At 41.4% G+C, this 17836-nt stretch overlaps 1 protein-coding gene and 1 long non-coding RNA gene across 42 annotated transcripts in view; one reads left to right on the plus strand and one right to left on the minus strand.

Moving 5' to 3' along the window:
• Window positions 1-17836, minus strand: part of Ank2 (ankyrin 2) — a 575390-nt gene that overhangs the window by 229076 nt on the left and 328478 nt on the right. For 10 of the 41 annotated variants that reach the window (XM_087627850.1, XM_087627810.1, XM_087627866.1 and 7 more), the window contains exon 1: window positions 4931-5346. In XM_087627850.1, the coding sequence (XP_087483976.1) occupies window positions 4931-5059 (129 nt within the window). In that variant the 5' untranslated portion in view covers window positions 5060-5346. 41 annotated transcript variants of the gene reach the window in all.
• LOC120101096 (uncharacterized) lies at window positions 6339-10295 on the plus strand. The gene is made up of 3 exons (XR_015676915.1): window positions 6339-6476; window positions 6785-9767; window positions 10021-10295. It is a non-coding gene; the product is annotated as an uncharacterized LOC120101096 (long non-coding RNA).

A 17836-nucleotide genomic window follows, 5' to 3' on the forward strand; every position in this document is an offset into this window, starting at 1 on the left:
CTCCAAGACAGTAGGGATAGTAAAATAAAGCGATGGAATGACCAGAAGCTTTGATTTTTCTGCAGAATTGTTTGAAAAGGACTTAGAAAAGACTGATTTCATTTTCTATTGTGTCCCACACAGCACCACCTTGAAGTTTAATAAATATAAATACGCAAGTGTACTTTAGAAATCTTGATTAAATAAATAAATAAATAAATAAATAAACAAATAAATAAATAAATAAAATAGCAAAAGTGATTTCAATAGGACTGGAGAGACGGCTCAGTGGTTAAGAGCACTGACTACTCTTCCAGAGGTCATGAGTTCAATTCCCAGAAACCACATGATGGCTCACAACCATCTGTAATGAAATCTGATGCCCTTTTCTTGTGTGTCTGAAGACAGCTACATAAACATTAAATAAATAAATCATTTTTTTTAAAAAGTGACTTCAATAGTCTAACATGAGCAGCAACTAACCAGGATTTAAGATGCAAATCTTGACTCCAAAAAGTTCACTACCCAAGAAACTTATGAAAATTTTGGAGTAATTATAGTAAAATCACAACCTTAAATTTATGTATTTTCTCTCAAACGCATTGTTTAATCAAATCCTTACAGTGCTTAAATTTCTTCCTGTTGTGGAATGTCATTGTGGAGGTAAGAAAGGTACAACATTAGTAGACTAAATGGCTTACTTAGAATTTTTATTGTTGGCACAATCATGCTATGTTTTCTTCCTCAGTGAAATTTGGATCCAGATAGATCTTAAGTTCAAATCCCAAGTATGCCTCTTAATAGCTGTCTATGACTAAGGAAGTTCCATTTCTGTGCCTTGGTTTCCTTGTCTGTGAAATCAAGAAGATGTCTAATGTATACAGTTGTTACTATTGCAGTTAAATGGCCCAATATGTATGTATCCAATATAAGGTCCACCAGTACTTAGTAAGTTATGTTTTAAAGGTTCTATAAGGTCTATCTGGTTTAACAATATTAGTCAATAAACTATTCATTAAAATAAATAGATATCTGGGTGTGGTAATGTATGCTTTCAATACTAGCACTCAGGAGGCAAAGGCAGGTGGATTTTTGTAAGTACAAGGCCAGCTTTTTTCCACAGTGTGTTCCACAAAAGTCAGAGCTACCTGATAAGACTTTACCAAAAAAGAAGCAAAAAAGAGAGAAATTGATAGAGAGAATGCTGTACATATACACAACTGAGCTTAGCCTGTGCTTGTATGAGTGTGTTCATGTACATGTGTGTGTTGACTTATGGTCATGTGGGGGAAGGTGCCCATTAGGCTTGCAGAGGCCAGAGAACAGGATCTTTTGCCGTCACTTTCTACAGTATTTCTTGAGACAGAGTCTCTACTAAACCCAGAGCTAGGCTGATCAGCAACCCTCAGGGATCTCCATGTCTCTGCCCGCAACTGTACTGGGCTTACATGTGAACACATGGCCAAGCCAAGCCTGACCTTTTACATGAACAACAAAATCAGAACCTATGTCCTCATGCTTGGACAGCAAGAGGTTCTTATCTTCTAAGCCATCTCTCCAGCCCCTACAATGGAATTTTATCCAACCATAAAGAACAAGTTGTGCCAAGAATATGGATGGAGAGATCATCATTTATAAATTATATGTGTATTGATCATCATCAATAAACTAGACCAGATAAGACAAATAATTTTTTATGTGAAAGTTTAAAAAAAACAGGCAGTAGATGGGAGATTATGAGGCAAGAGGAAGAAACCAGTTGGTACAGGAGAGAGGAAAGGGGAGAAAGTAAATATGACCAAAGTCAATGCTGAACATGTATGAAAATGTCATACTTTATGATTCTGGTGAACAGTGTAGACGCGGTGGACTCAAGAATGATTGGTTCGTGCTGAGAGATGAGAGACACAGAGTCATCTTTGACAGCTCATGGTGAACTTAAGGTTAAAGGGGAAAGGACACTTAAGTATATACCTTGCTTTTAGAAATGCAACTGTGCTCTCACTCTTACACTTTCCAAGGTTTGAAAAGTACAGATGGGAAATAGGCAGCTGTAGAATATATATATACATATATATATATATATATATATATATATATATATATATGGAATTACTCTTAGGACTAGGGCTGTCTTGGCAGCATAAGAATCCTGATACTCAGCTATTCCATCTAGCAATTCAGGTCTCAAATACTAGACTTCTAGTACAGGAACCAGACTTTATATACAAGAAGATTATTTAGTTAATACTAAGGGGCAAATTAGAAGAGAATAGCCTCTTACCCCATAAATCAGTGTACTCCTTTTGAACAAACAAGTTCAAATTAGTTTGTTTCATTTGCTTAAAGCTTAAATTCATTCATATTTCACTAACACAATGGACATGTCATATACTCCGTTTAAATGTCAGTTATCCAGTCAAGGAAGCCTGAACATTTTGCTTACAATGAGGCTGAAATGAAATGCCATAATATGAAAATCATTGTCTTTTTAAAAACACACAAATGGTAAAGTTAGCATTACAGGTTATCATCAAGGACAGGGTAGGACTGAAGTTTGCAAAGAGTTAAAATGTATTTCAAAAGTTTTATATAATAACACAAAGCAAAATAAGTATTCCTTTAATCAAGTTTATAAAGGCATATCAAAATAAAGTCCAAATATAAGGCCACCAGAATTGAGTTGTTTTAAAAATCAATAGTTGTATCTTGGTAAATTTTCCTTTTAAAATCAATGTGTTTTCCCCAAGCTCTGTAGTTTTATCTGCACTGGGGGTGGGTCTTTTCTGAATCCTTTGCACAAAGAGGTTTATGGGTAAGAAGCCTTTCATAGATGTGAAAACGATACCCCCTATACTCTATTGGTCCTACACCAGTTGTACCCCCATACAATTAAGAAATGACATCAGCAGAAAACATGATCATTCTAAAATCATTTTCTAAAGATGATGTTCTAGGCATTTTCTGCTCTCCAGGAGCTGCCATTTTCTTCACCCTTAGAAATAATACTGAAGTAGGGCCTTTTTTTCCTTTCAAATCATATTTGAAAACTGGGTTGGCTTGGAATGTGGGGGAAGGGGAGGTTGTCTATCTAGGAAAGAAACTTGATATGGCTCGGAAACACACCCTACCATTTGGTAAACATTTATTGGGCTGTGTAATCCCGCAAGCATCTGCCATAGAAGAAGTATACATGAAAACAGAGGAACGAAGATAAATACTGTCAATTACTCTGGTTCTAGGGCAATGATATCTATGTGCCCAGATGGTCTTGTCCTATTACACCACTAACCAATGATCTTGCTGACAGTGCCAGATTCAAGCTAAAGCAAGACAGCATCCAAGCAACCGAGATTCCCAAAAAAGTACTGCCACTTGCCATTTTAACGACTCGACTTTTTTTCGGAGTAATGAGGTTTAGGGAAAGAATAGCGGTGGACTCCATGTGGAAACCAAGTAAAGCAAAGTTGAAAGGTCCCAGAGGATGGATGCAAGGCGCTTTGGGCTAAGAATGTTACTGGGTCTTAACTGGATGGTGTTCAAGCACTCCTGGCCAAGAAACAATACACTGTAATTGAGGGAACAAAGATTTAAAAGGATATAAATACATGAAGAAAATGCTTTAGGCAGTAATGTTCTATTTAGAGGATTAAAAACAAAGCTACAGGAGCTATAGAGCAGGAAGTCAACCCCAACAAAGATGGCCAGTAAGACGTGGATACTGTAAAAGAATCAAAGCACGCTTGAAACAAGCCATTTTAATGGTCAATAAACAGTATTAAATTTTCTCCAGAAGAGAAGCCATTAAATACACTAATTTTGTTTCCAGATACTAATCATTTGATCTAACTAGTGGAGAAGTAGAACAGAATCAGAATGAAGGAGGATCTCAACTCACTATGGCTCCTTGGGTGTCTTTCAAAAAGGGGGGAGGGGGCAAAGACAATGCTTCTCAAATGCAAAGGTGAATGTGGCTACTGTGGTGGAAGGGGGGAAGGTCATCGAGCACGTGCATTAGTAAACGTGTGAGTCCCCGTGCATCTCTTAATCCCTGATCTGTTTAAAAAGAGTTTGTGTACAAAGCACTATCTTTCCATTCTGCTAATGTAATATACCGTTTATCATCTGAAATTATTCAGTGACCTACTTTGTTAATTAAAGTGTTTAGATACAACTTCTTTACAGATTCAGCCCGCTGGCTGATTGAGTATCTCATTACTGTCAGCTGTAAGATTTATATTTTTAGGGAAATTTAATATTTAAAAAAAAACCATGTTTCAGGGAAAGACAGCCAATCTGTGGTTGGTTTACTGTTAGGAAATTCGATGATTCACTGCCTTGGTGAGCTAGCTATTTTCACTTAATTGCCACATTACAAAAGTAAATTGCAGAATTAATAATAGAAAATAAGAATTCTAAAAATGCAGGAGCCCAGATCACTGCATCAATATTTTTAGTCTATTCTAGTGTAGAATAATGCCAACCCTCAGGAAGCAAGATCCTGTGGCTTAGTCGCAATCAGAGACCTTTACTGAAAATACCATCAGTGTCGAAGTGCCCGCGGTCCAGTAGTAGACACAGGCAGTAAGAGGACAGCCCTCTGGCCATATGGCAACCCTTCCTTCTGCTGGGAGAGTAATCCGGAAGACTAGAGAGCCCGGTTTTAAGACGGAATAATGTAACGGAGGTAGAAGAGAGAAAATGAAGCGATGGGTTCTGCTCTGCTTGATCAGGGCAAAGGAAATAAATCCATCCTACTCAGGCATCTCCTCCCAATGCAGCAAATTCAGGAGAGAGCTCCTCCGAGCTGCAAAGTGTGCTTGGAAATGGTGCAGGGGAGTGATGGAAAAGGGAGGATGAAGTTGCCAGTTCTAAAGGCTGATGATTCTACACGGCAGCACTACAAAAGGGTGCGGGGTGGGGGTGGGGGTGCCCATGAGGTTCTCCATACCTTTCTTTTCCGTTCCATTCGATCCCTGGGGATTTTCCGTTGTTTTTTTCTCTCTCTCTCCAGATTTTTTTCCTTCTCATCCAGTTCGGCCTCTCTAACTTTTTTGATAGAAGCAGCAGCGTGAGCCATTTTTTGCAGAGGAAATCTCGGCAGAGGATAACTTTCCACTCCCCAGCAATACAGGTGATTTTACTGCTATGTGGAGATGTGATTTGTCTTTTCCCCCAGCAGAGCAATGGCTGGCAGCCAGAACACTCACAAAATAATCCACTCCGCCCCCGAGCTAGGTCATAATCTTGCTCCAGCCTCTGCAGCACCCATAATTCACTCGAGTGTCCCCCAGGTTGCGAGCCGAGCCCCTCAGCAGCCCACACTTGCACACAGGCGTGCCCAGGTGAGCGCCCACGCTCAGCAATGGTCCCGGGCGAGGGCGGAGCTCTGGACCCCGAGCTCCTCAGCAGTTGGGTGGCCCCGAGTGCGGACAAGCATCCTAATAGTTGCAGAAGCCTTCCTCAGGCGCTCATCACCGGTTGGAACGGTCTTGGGGGACTCCTCCAGACAGTCTGTCTTCAGACCCGAGCCAGGAAGAGGCCACCTCGGTGAAAGTCCTAGGGGGTGGGGAGTTCTCTGCCGCTTGCAACCACACCTCTATGCAGGGCGAGAGAAAATGGTGCAGTCTCGCTAAGGACCCGGCGCCGCCGCCGCGGTTGCTACGGGCAGCACGTGACATAGATCCCTGCGTCTTAAATCCCTCAGCCCTTCCCTTCTCCAAGGTACATTTGGAGAAAAGAATCTATGCCGCGGGGCCGGGAGGAGGGATGCAGAACTGGAGTGACTTGTCCCTTGCAAGGCGGAGAGGGGAGAGCGGGTCTGGGAAGGACTGGGAGTTGCCCGGGCTCCCCGGTGCGGTTTTACAGAGCCACGTGAGGCCGCCCTAGCAGCTTGCTTTGGCTGGGAATCAAACAGGGCTGTATGTCAGTGAGCACTGTATAAGCCGGCTTTGGCGAGGTGTCCTGGGGAAGCAGAAGTAGAGGACCTCAAAGAGGAAAGCAGGCGTCCCCGAAACCCGTCCTCCATCACTCTAACAGGGACACCCAGGCACCCAGTTAGGCGTCTTTGAAATTCGCAAAGATGTTTTAACCTAACACGTTAACGTGAACAGCAATGGAATGAAGACAAGTAAAATTGGAATTTCTACACGTTCTCTTACGTACTCAGTAGGGAAATACGGTGGAAGAACACAGTGTATAAAATGTAGATGTTCCCGTTATACCCAGCAGGGAGACGGGGAAAATCACCTGTAAGCTCAGGATGGAATTCTCCAATCACAGATACTACCCAATTTTCAGAAGTTTGCTAAAAATTGCATCAAGGGCTGACTGGATATTCTCGGTGTCTCGTTTTCTAGCTGGACAGAGTCTAAACACTGTTTATCGAGGTGGATTGTGAAGGCCTTTTCTCTACAACCTTCATATTTTAGAGGGACAATCATGACCGCTATAGCACGTGAGAGGAAAACCGTATAATCTGATTCCACATAAACCCTGTAAGTAGAGAAAAATGCTGAAAGCGCTCTTAGAAAACCTTTATAACAAACTCATCGCTATGCCAACCTAACATTGTAATAACAAACGCTGTGTTTATGAATGAAGACTACAAAGCCTCGTTTTCCCCAATGTGTGAAGAGAGTACACTAGTTAGGGCTTTGATTTGATTTGGTTTGGTTTGGTTTGGTTTGGTTCGGTTGTTCGGTTCGGTTCGGTTTGATGCTAGGTTTTGTACGTCGGTCTTGCATGTTTTAGCTTATATAATTTACAATCTTTCTTTTTTCATTTCTTTCTTTTTTCATTTTAGCTACGTGGAAGGCAGACGTTCTGTGGCCATGTAGACACGTTAGTTCTTCATCTGACTCAAATGTTGGTTCGAAGCAGAGAAGAGCTACCCCAGCATGAGGCCCTATGTTATTAGTTATTAGTGACGTGGCAGTTCCCGGTCAGCCGGCTTAGAACAGATTACGTCTCCTATGTAAGAAGGGCTCTCGTCCTTTTGCACACACAGTCGAGAGTCAGATCCACAAAACACAGAAAACCTCATCCACGTCATCTTGCCTTCAGCCCTCCTGACCCTTCCCTGGGAAGACTCTTACCTATGTGTGTAGAAACACACATGTGTCCATCCCAGCTTCTTGGGAAGTTAGCATGGATTTGGGGACAATTCATTTATCTCCTTGGCGAGAGTAGCCATGGTTGTCCCCTAGTTATACCCCACTTCACAAGTGTCCTCTAGTCTGTCCTGAAATCAAAGCCATCGTTAGCCAAGGGTGCTTGTGGGAAACAGCAAGAACACAGCACTGCCTGTTCCTGGTGCCATCTGGCTTCCCCTCTCCTTCTAAATCCTTATTTAAAAATTAAAAAACAAAAGCTTAGAGCAAGCAAGCCACACCTGATTTGTGGATGTTCTTTTAACTTAGTAATCCTAATGTGGCTGAGCCTCCTACCATGGTCTTTCTGTTAGTGAGGGTGACTGGGGGTTCTTCTAGGGTAGACCTTTCCCACTGCCTCAGTAGGATGTGCTTCTGTCAATGCTATACCTCTCCCTTTTCAGACTTCTCAGTGGGAAAGTAAAAACCACATGCTACAGCAGAAGGTGAACAGCGCCTGTTGTCACAAACACTTGCTTCTTCCATTAGTTCTTCCTAAGCTCACTACAGACCCCCTTGGAAAATTAGCCACTTTCGGCTTCACTGTGCTCTTCTCCTATACCAAGAAATGCTCACATTTTTGAACATCAATTCGGTAGCTAAAAGCAACTCTGAGAGGTAGTCAACAGTTTAGTTTGCAGAACTCTTTCGGCTTTTATGCTTTCTTTGTCTCATCCTGAAAGAGCATAATCAGACACCAGACAGACTTCAGTTTGACTGACGGAGACATTACAGAGGAAGCTGCATTGGCCATGTCTTTACGACCAATAGCGCCGTGACTTTGCTAATGTGTGTCATGGTGTCTTTGCATGTGACACAAAGCAGCCAAGAGACTGTGCGGATGCGTCTGAATGGCTTTCCTCCAGGCATCATGTAATAACAGCAGCAAAGCTTGGGTGCTCTTGACAGCCAGGTGACCTCAAGGAAAGAAACCAGGGAGGGAGCCACCGCTGTGGCTTCTAGCACATTCCAATCACAAAACCAGAAATCTCAGACAACTGGCAAGCACGTTTTAAAACAAGATTGACCCCAAGTCCTTTTAGTGTGTGCTGTGTTCATTTACCTTTCTCTCAGTTAAGAAATGCATTGATCCTCTATGAAAGGAATGCAGAAGACAGTCCTTTAAAGAAAGTTGCCCACAGTAGATATTCCGCTACAGTGCGAACTACATACAGCTGACTTACTCAGCAGTGAGCTGTTGAAGAAGTGACTCCTTAAAGACATCCCTTCTTGTTGACTTGGTATTTTCCAACCTTGTCTATGATTATGTGTGGGTGGGTGGGGGGATTCATCAACTCTCCTAGAGTAAGGAGTACCGCACACTCACCAGCTGACCTCTGCACAGACAAGGCACCAGGTTCCAGTCCCAGGAGCTCACAGCCATTTAAAGGATGCACACACACCATTAATGGGATCTTCCCCTCAAGCCTCCAGCAGAGATAGGGCACCAGCTGCTGTTTGAATTTGTACCAAAAGCCTCTTCCTTCTACAAAGCATCTCGACCGGTGACGAGAAAAGCCAGTGTCTTGTCTTCAAAGGTGAGGAACACGCAGTCACCCCGTCATTTACCTTTGAGAAGCAGAATTGAGAGATTGCCCTTCGGGGAGGACATGCTTCGTTTGAAAGACAGGAGAAAGCCAGCCATTTGCTGTCCTCACTGTGCAGCGACCCATTGATCAGAATCCAAAGAAAATCCTCTGCGACATCAGGCATCAGTAAGGGCGGTGTTCAATATCAACTGAGCTGGACATATGTAATGTAATCCCTCGGGTCCCTCCTCCCTCCATAGCTCCACCCAGGAGGAGCAGCAATGCAACTGAACAGCAATAATCACTCTATACAGTCCAAGTGTGGATAGTGGGAGGGACTGGGACAGCAAGTCAGATGATGATGATGATGGTGGTGGTGATGGTGGCGATGATGACGACGACAATGATGATGATGATGGGCCTACTTAGACTGTGAAACAAGAGCTGATTCTTAGCAAATTCATGGTGTTAGTCCTTTTTTGAAATTCTCTGTGTTTTCTGAAGGTGATGGTGGTTACAATAAGAGAAAGCAAACTGACTGAGTGACTGCAGGGTTCTACCACCTTCAATTGGTTTTACCTGAAGCCAAAATCAAAAGCCAATTTGATGCTGTAAAATTACTAAGGCAGTGTCTGCTAATAATATGATGGGTCCTACTTTGGATACCTATGCTCCTCTAAGAGATGATTTCTTTAAGATCACAATGCTCAGGGGGCTACTATTTTCTTCTATGTCTTCCCTAGGAAGAAAGCTAGAACCCCAGTCTAAGTCTAGAAGAGAAAAGCAGCTGACGCAGGCCCTTTACCATCCTGCCCCAGAACCATGCCCCCAAATGACGCAGAACATTTCTAGCAAGTGTCATAAGCCACACATATGGGTCATAGTTACTCTTGTTACCACAGTCCTCTCCCTGCTCAGACCCTGACAATGGTCTCAGTTAAAGGCTAGGGTTAAGTCTGTAGCAGCTAAAAACACCACAGCTCCGATGAAAAAAGATTGATAAGCACAACATCCCTTCCTGCGTGTTTCTCAAGCCCACGTCCAGTGTATCCCTTCAGCCACAACGTGTGAGCCTCCGTGGACAACGAGCTTGCTGCGGCTCCGATGGGTAAGCTCCAACCCAGCTGTGGAAATGGGCTGGGTCTGCTCATGGTGAACAACTTCTGACAGAAAAACACCTCTTTATCAATTCAGAGAGAGAGGGAGAGACAGACAGACAGACAGACAGACAGAGACAGAGAGACAGAAAACATGCTATTTAACAGGAAGAGCAGCCTACTTATGTGTAATCTTAAACTTTTATAATTACAATCTTTTAAAAATTTTTTGATTATAAAATTCTTGTAATTTTTCTTTTACAGGGACATTCTTTGTTTAAAATCAAAGCTTTCACACTGTCCCCATCTCATTGCTGTACTGTTTCTGGCTACGGTGCTGTCTTTAATAAAACACCATTCCAGGAAGTCCACACCGAGGCATCCTCATTGGTCTCAGGATGAGCACCTTGCCTTGCTGGGACAGAGCCTCTGCATCAAGCGTGAGCAGAAAGCATATGCAGACCGTGGACAGAATGCTGTTTCAGAGTTTTTAAGCATCTGGACTCGTTTCAAATTACTTATAAATATCTTCAAATGTTCTCAGGACTTCTCTCTTCTGAATACTGACATCTCATTCTATCACTCACAGACAAATACGTACCCATATGTAAATATAAAAGGATATGTTGATTTTGAATAAGAACGTGACTGGTATTATTAAAGGCTAGAGTCTTTGACATGGACTTTAACTCCTGTTGGAGATTCACTGTGCACCTGCTTTTGGTTTGTAAGAGATTTTTCTAAAGGCTCTGGGGTTTACGTCTTAATCCTTTTGTTTGACCAAATAAAAATTCACCAGGGCTGGTGAGATGGCTCAGCAGGTAAAAGCTCTTGCCACAAAAGCCTGGTGACCTTAGTTCAATCCCAGAGATGCACAGTGGAAGGAGAACGGACTCCTGAGAGTCACCTTCTGACCTCCACATCCCATGATCCCATGTAAAAACCCGGGCACACGTCTGTGGTCCCAGTACTGGAAGGGAAGACAGTGGATGCAGGACTCACTAGCCTGCAACCCTAGCTGACTGGGCTAGCCTAAGGCCAGTGAGGGACTGTCTCAAAACTAGCCCAAGGCCAGTGAGGGACTGTCTCAAAACAGGAATCTTTGAGGAATGGCACTGTAAATAGATCTCTGGATCACACATATGTGCTCACCCCCATATACACACATCACAGAAAAGAAAAGAAATGTTAATAACTCAAGCGAAGCTCTTGGTAAAGGAAAGAAAATGTGATTGATACTTTCTCACATTTATAAGTCAATTTTAAGTATTCAGATAAATAGCTTGCTAGAAAACTCAAAAAGATCACATGGGACAAATCTTTTTTTAATTATTATTATTACTTATGTTGTGATAAATTTAACTCATGCAAGTCTTATATTTTTATGAGGTGTAAAATAGTAACATTTAAAATCTACTACATATAGATTAGAATAACTGAGTTACTGTGCTGCTTTATGGAGCATAACTTATAACCTCTAATACAAAATTCTGTTAATATACAACTAATAGAAATATTCCTATCCTATTCAAATTAACAATAGGAATGCAAAATATGTAATTTTAGGGTATGTCCGAATCTCCTGAGTTTAACACCAAGTAGTGGATGTCTCCAACCTCTGCTGTTTTAATCCAAACCTCAATTCATTAAATACGGACATAAATATTTTCAGCAATTCTAGGAAAACAACACTATATCAAGTAGACTCTCTGTATATTACAAACGCCAATAAATGTAAAAGATTTATAAAACATGTCTTAATTACACAATACTCCTAAGAAATAATGACAAGGGGGATTGCTCTGTTGTTGATAACAGAAAACTGGCATGCTATCACCTGGCCACGTTTTCCCTGGTGTAAATGACTGTCATTTCCAAAAGGCTTTGGTAATGAGATTTATGAACATCTCAATCATAACTGCTCCTGCGTTCTTCACAACCCCTCCCCATAAAGTGCTTCCAGATCCATTTTAATTTCTTCATTCAGATAGAAGATATTTTCTTGCAACCATTTTTAACTTATAGATAAAATACACTGCTAGAAATAAAATAATTTATTATTATTTCTATTTCTAAATATGACAATCATTTTTGTATTTATTTTTTTGTGAACTTATATCCTGTGGATATGAAACTCATGCCTGTTTTGGAAATCACATCTTCTGAGAAAGGCATCTTTGAGTCTTTCTGATCAATAATCAAAACACAGGCACTAACATGCACGTGTGTGTCCAGCTACTCAGTGATAAGCTATTACTACTACTTAAACGAGCTAGAAATACAGACGAAAATATAATGTCTTTAATCTGTTTTAACTTTATGTGTATGCCACATACGTGTGCCCGCAGGGGCCAAAAGAGGGCAAAAGATTCCCCTTGAGCAGGAACTACAGGTGTTCGTTAACCACCTGATGTGTGGGTGCTGGGATTTGAACTTGGGTCCTCTGGAAGAGCAACTAGTTGTCTCTTAACCTCTAAATCATCTCTCTAGTCCCTTAAACTATAGACAGCTTCTTAAAAGCAATACATAGCTAACATGATGGTTAGGGATTTCTAAGCAAGACTGAAAGGAAATGAAGACAGGAAGAAATGAGCAAGCATGGTGTTTCCTGAGTGTGTTTCCCTAGCAAATCTGGCCAAAAGGGCAGAAGCCGACAGCCAATGTCAAAGTGCAGAGTCAAGTGACAAGGCCTGACTACAACCATCTGAGACCATGAAGGGACATATCCAGGCTGGCTGTCCCTCCAGCAGGTCAACGACCACAAAGCCTACCCAAGTCACTGCACATCTGCTCTGAAGGTGCTATTATCATCCATTCCCTGAAGTTATCAGTTCAAGTGACATCTCAAGTACGGTGATCAGTGTGCACAACTACCGGGTGTGCATCAGAAACCGCAGGGCAGGGCAGGATGGCAGGCCTGCAGAGACTTCAAGGGTTTGAATGTGGACAAGACACCATCACACAGGGAACAAAGTTCGGACTCCCAGGGTAGTGTCAGTCACGGAGAATGTTCACCTCAACTCTCGGAGTGGAGACTGATTTAGTGTATCATTCCCTTCACTATTTCTAGTCAGCCACTGTACTCTCCAAAGGAACAGAGAATGGTATTATTAAACGAGTAAGCAGCAAGAGTAGCAAAGTGAACAGTGGAAGCAGTATGCATGTTCCACAAGGCGTTTCTCTTAATCAAAGCTTTAATAAGGATACAATGAGTCTTTTCTATTGATGGCTGCTCATCTGCCACAAGCTCACTGCTCTGGGAAAAGCGAATGACGGGTAGCCCAAAGCCACTCCGGTTAATCTAGAGAATAACAGGACCAGCTATGGGAGTAAGACTTTGCAGTGCCGGGCGGAGGAGGACATCACCTCTTTGCTAAATAATACTGTCGGTGGGCAGGGTGCTGGGCCCCACTATAGGGGGATGAATGGGAACTGGGGCTGGTGGCTCAGATATGAAAGACACTTAAATGGGACACTGGGTTCTCTGGAGTAGAGTGCACAGAACTTCAGATCAGGTCACATAGGGCAGAGTCTCTCAGTTCACCAGATTCCAAAGCTGCGCATAAGAACAAGCCTTAACTTTTGGCTACCATTATGCTGTGGTAGTCCAACACGTACATCCAGGTTAGTGGCAATTTTCTTTCATGGAGGCCCAAATGCCTACTATGGACCTGCCATCACTTGCGGTCAATCAGCAACAGATAAAAGAAAGCCAACAAAGGTAGAACATCGCCCCGCCCTGACCAGGAAGCTTTTTCTCTCCCAGGGACAGCAAAGTCCTGTCAGGAAGGTAGACAGTTGAATAGGACCAAGGTCAACTCTTGACTGGCAGCTTGCTGTGCCTTGCTCCAGAATTATCTATGAACCAATCTGCTTATCCAGACAGCCTGCATCTGACCCTCCCAGATATCTTAAAATGAATTATGATAGGTTCCCAGCACTGTAATGAGTTCGAGCTTATCCAAAGGTAAATACAAAACCAATGGAGAAACAGGAATTACATCTGACATATAAAGAGATGCCTTTCGTTTATTTTTGTTATTTAATTAACTTATAACTATGCACCTTCATAGTTAGGTATAGCTAACTATGGTATAAAATGAGTACACAATGAATTTCATAGAAAACTGAAACATTAAACCTTTCAGAAATTCAAAATTAACTGAGACCCAATAGCTAAACGTAAGAAATAAAATGTAATTTTTTTCAAGAATTGTAAATTTTATATGAAAAAGAAAAGTAAACTTGATGGCCCTAAGTAGAAACTCTAATCAGTGTTTAACCCAACTAGCCTTCTAAATTTAAAAACAAACAAACAAAAAATATCAGTGGAGTCTTTTTCTGTTGCAGCTACTTTGATAAAGATAGCTTTCAATTCTGGCTTCACAGAAAATGACTTGGCTCTTCCCCCTGATTTACAGGAAAACAGAACAAAAGCTTTGTCAACAGACTAACATGTCCCCGTTTTCCTAATGTCCACAACAGTAAAAGCTTAACACTTGGTAATACTATATATTAAGTGCACGTTTTTCTCCCACTTTTAAGTTATACTTTACCATGAGTATGGAATGTTTATTTAAAATCTTTTCACCTCCATTGCACTTTTTATTTCAATGACGTAAGTTTCCGATTATCTAATGAAATACGAGCTGTAAAAATGTTCTTGTTTTCAAGGGCTCTCAAGATGGCTCAGCGAGTAAAGGTGCTTGCAGTCAAACCTGTTGACCTCAGTTCAACCCCTGGGACCCAAACTATAAAAGGAGAGAACCAAATTCCTCAGGCTGTCCCCTGACCTCCATACCGAGGCCATGGCATACATGTAGTCATGCACATATGTAAATATATAGATTAATAAAATGTTTTTTAAAGTTATCATGAAAAATAATGGACTTACTAAATGTAGTTCCCTAATAACGCTTTTGAAATCTGGGTATACATAAAGCAACTGTGAAACACTAAGGCAGAACCATAAGAAACATCTAGAAATTCTACAATAAGACTATTACCCAAATAGCTTAATACTTTTGCTGAACTAAATAGGCACTGAACCAGAGAGAGGGTTAAGGTTTGTCGTCATCTAAAAAGAAGACAGTGGTACACCCCTAAACAGTAGAAAACCCTCAGACATCAGGCATTTCTACCAGGATCTTGATCTCAGTCATCACTGCAAGATCATCTAGGGACGTGTATTAGATGAACCAAGATGTTGTATTTTGTTTTGAGACAGAGTTTCCCCAGGCTGGTCTGGAACTCACAACGTAGCCTAGGATGATCTCAACCTTTTGTTCCCCCTGTCTCTAGCCCCTGAGTACACTATGAAGATGCACAGCTCTGCCTAAGTTTACGTTGCTGGGTATTGAACCTGGGACTTCCCATATGCTAAGTAAGCACTCTACCAACTGAACTACATCCCTAGGCCCGAAATAAAATAGGCACATGTATCTTTTTTATATAATTTGCCCTTTTCACCATCCTTTTAACTAATTGATCATGACAGTTTTGATTCCAGTATAAAGTTAGAGGTTCTTCATACAATGACTTGAGTTTGAGGTTTGCATCTCAACTTGAGCCCTATGTTGGGTGTATTTCCTGTTCATTGTGAGCTTCAATTTCTTTACCATTAATGGTGATAACGTCGAACGAAAGTAAGACGTTTTGTATATGTGATAAGTACTCAGTGAGCAGAAACTACAGCAAATATTGCTTGAGGGAAAAATATCTATGTATGTGTGTGTATACCCACACATATACATATAGAGAGACATGTATAGACATGTAAAAGAGAGGAAAGCCCTCCATGACTAGACCAGGTATACGATAGAATCAGAGCCCAAAATAATCTGTATAGAAACTGCTGATCTCTAGCCATCATTATTCTGTTAGTCAGCTGCTTTAAACTATTGGGTAATGAGTAAAACCAACATAACCTTGTCCTCATAGTATGGTGAAAGGAATCTTACAGCAGGGGAACATAAAGGAGAAGGCACACTAACCAGCCCTGATAAAGCAGAGCCCCTAGATACACAGGAAGGACATCAGTGTTTCCAGAACCAGAGATTTGGAGCCGGCCTCAATCACAATAAAGGGTGGCATCACAAAGCTTTGTTTGGAGCCCAAAACAAAGCAAAGAACAATTGCCGTTTGACAACCAAGTAGGCACAATTCCAAGCGGAAGGTTCTGGAACAAGGTCTTTTACAAACAGTGGCAAGGAATCGGGCATTGGCACTCCTTTTCGTTCCTATATTTGGTCCCTAGAAACTCCAGTTTTAGTAACAACCACAAGCTGGCCCCTTCACCTAGGCTTCATGTGCACACCTATGAAGCAGTGTGAAGAGCATTTGTTCAAATGTTTGCCCCCTCATAACACTAGAAATAAAGTTCTACTTTTCTCTAAATCACAACATAAGCACAAAATGGTTGGAACCACGAAGATAGCTGAAATCAAAATCCAGCCCCAGAAACCACTCTATTTATGTACCTGTCTTCACCGTCAGCATTAGGACTTTGACTGGAGGAAAAATGTTCACTGCTTGGTCCAAGAAGAGCTCACATGAAATCTGGAAGGGCTCTTTTAGATAATCAGAACAGATGGTTCCTGTTACCCTGCATGCCTTGTGAAACTTTCTGGAGAGGTGGATTTGGGACTCCTTCCCACTTAAAGGTACTGCATCCTAGTTACAGATCGTGCAACTTTAAAGAAAGGCTTGCATGAAAACAAATCTGAAAGTCGGTGAATTCACTCTGTAGCTTGACTATCCCTGAGTTCTTAGAAATTAACGGAGGTTGATAGCCCTCTACTGGATGCAAGATATTAACATCCAATTGCTCGAAAATGTTACTTGAGAAATTGGGCATGTCATAAGATTTAAAGGAATATATATATATATATATATATATGTATATATATATATATATATATAATAGAACTTGAAACAGAGTGAAACATAGCCATGTAGTTACAGAATCTTGGGGTTTCATATCTCCACTTACGATTTCTTTGACCTCATTTTTGGTTACATCAAAATATTTACAACTAATTTTTAAAAGAGCTTGTTTATGCAACCTTAGACTGTACCCTAATCTATATAGTATTGAGCTTCAAGTGCATTAAAATGTATATACAATATAATATGATCAGAGTTCTTTAGAGTGAAAATGCTTAAACATCATGGGAGAGTTACCCTAAAATAGTTAATGCCTAGTTTTAATGCATAGATACAATTTCTGAAGTTGTAACATCTTGAAAAATATTCTCTACAAAGAAATCGTCTCACATCTGAGTCTTGGTGCTTATATCAGACACAGACACAGTCCCCAGTGATATGATCAATTTGGGGGGAAGTTTGTTATACATATTTGTCCCAAAACCCTATTTTCTTGGGTATTTCAACTTTTACCTTCAATTTCTTTCGCAAGCCAACAAATACGGTTTGCCTGGTTTGGTCCTCTCAACTACCCAGTTCTCAAAGCAGAGCCTACAGGGAACTCACTCAGGAAATCTGCTAAGTGTGTAGGGAACTGTTTTCTACTTTCTAAAATGCAGGACCAAGCCACAGTGGAACCTGTTCAAATAACTGGGTTATGCTTTGTGGTTCAGACTTAATTCCCACCCTGGGAATTCCCACCCCTAGCGTCCCCTCAGTGGGTAGATTTGTCTGTGGCCAGCAGCCAGTACCTGTACTGAACACAAGATACCCTCCCCTGGGGTTTCTAGGCATGTCAGCTGGACAACCTTGCCCTGAACATTAGAGCTTCTCCACCTGACATCTCTTTCTTGGAGCCATGGCCCCCCAGACACTGAGTTCGCCTATCCTGTCTAGCGCCATTTCCGCTGTTCATTGTAAATAGTTGCTGCCAAGAGGGGCCCCAAGACGCTGCACTTGTTGGCACAAAGTTATGCTCCGTGCCCTTATCCTTCATTCATCGTAAGTCATAGTTTACTTGCTCTGTTTTCTTCTCTTTGCCTCTCTTTCGACTTACACTCAAACTTGAATTTTTACAATTTTCTTTTCTCTTTATTAAAGGAATGTGAGATTTCTGTCTGATGTGGTTTTTTTTTTTTTTTGGGTTGTATTTTCT

The sequence above is a fragment of the Rattus norvegicus genome, chromosome 2 (assembly GCF_021556685.1).
Source record: "Rattus norvegicus strain SHRSP/BbbUtx chromosome 2, alternate assembly SHRSP_T2T, whole genome shotgun sequence".
Taxonomy (NCBI): Eukaryota; Metazoa; Chordata; class Mammalia; order Rodentia; family Muridae; genus Rattus; species Rattus norvegicus.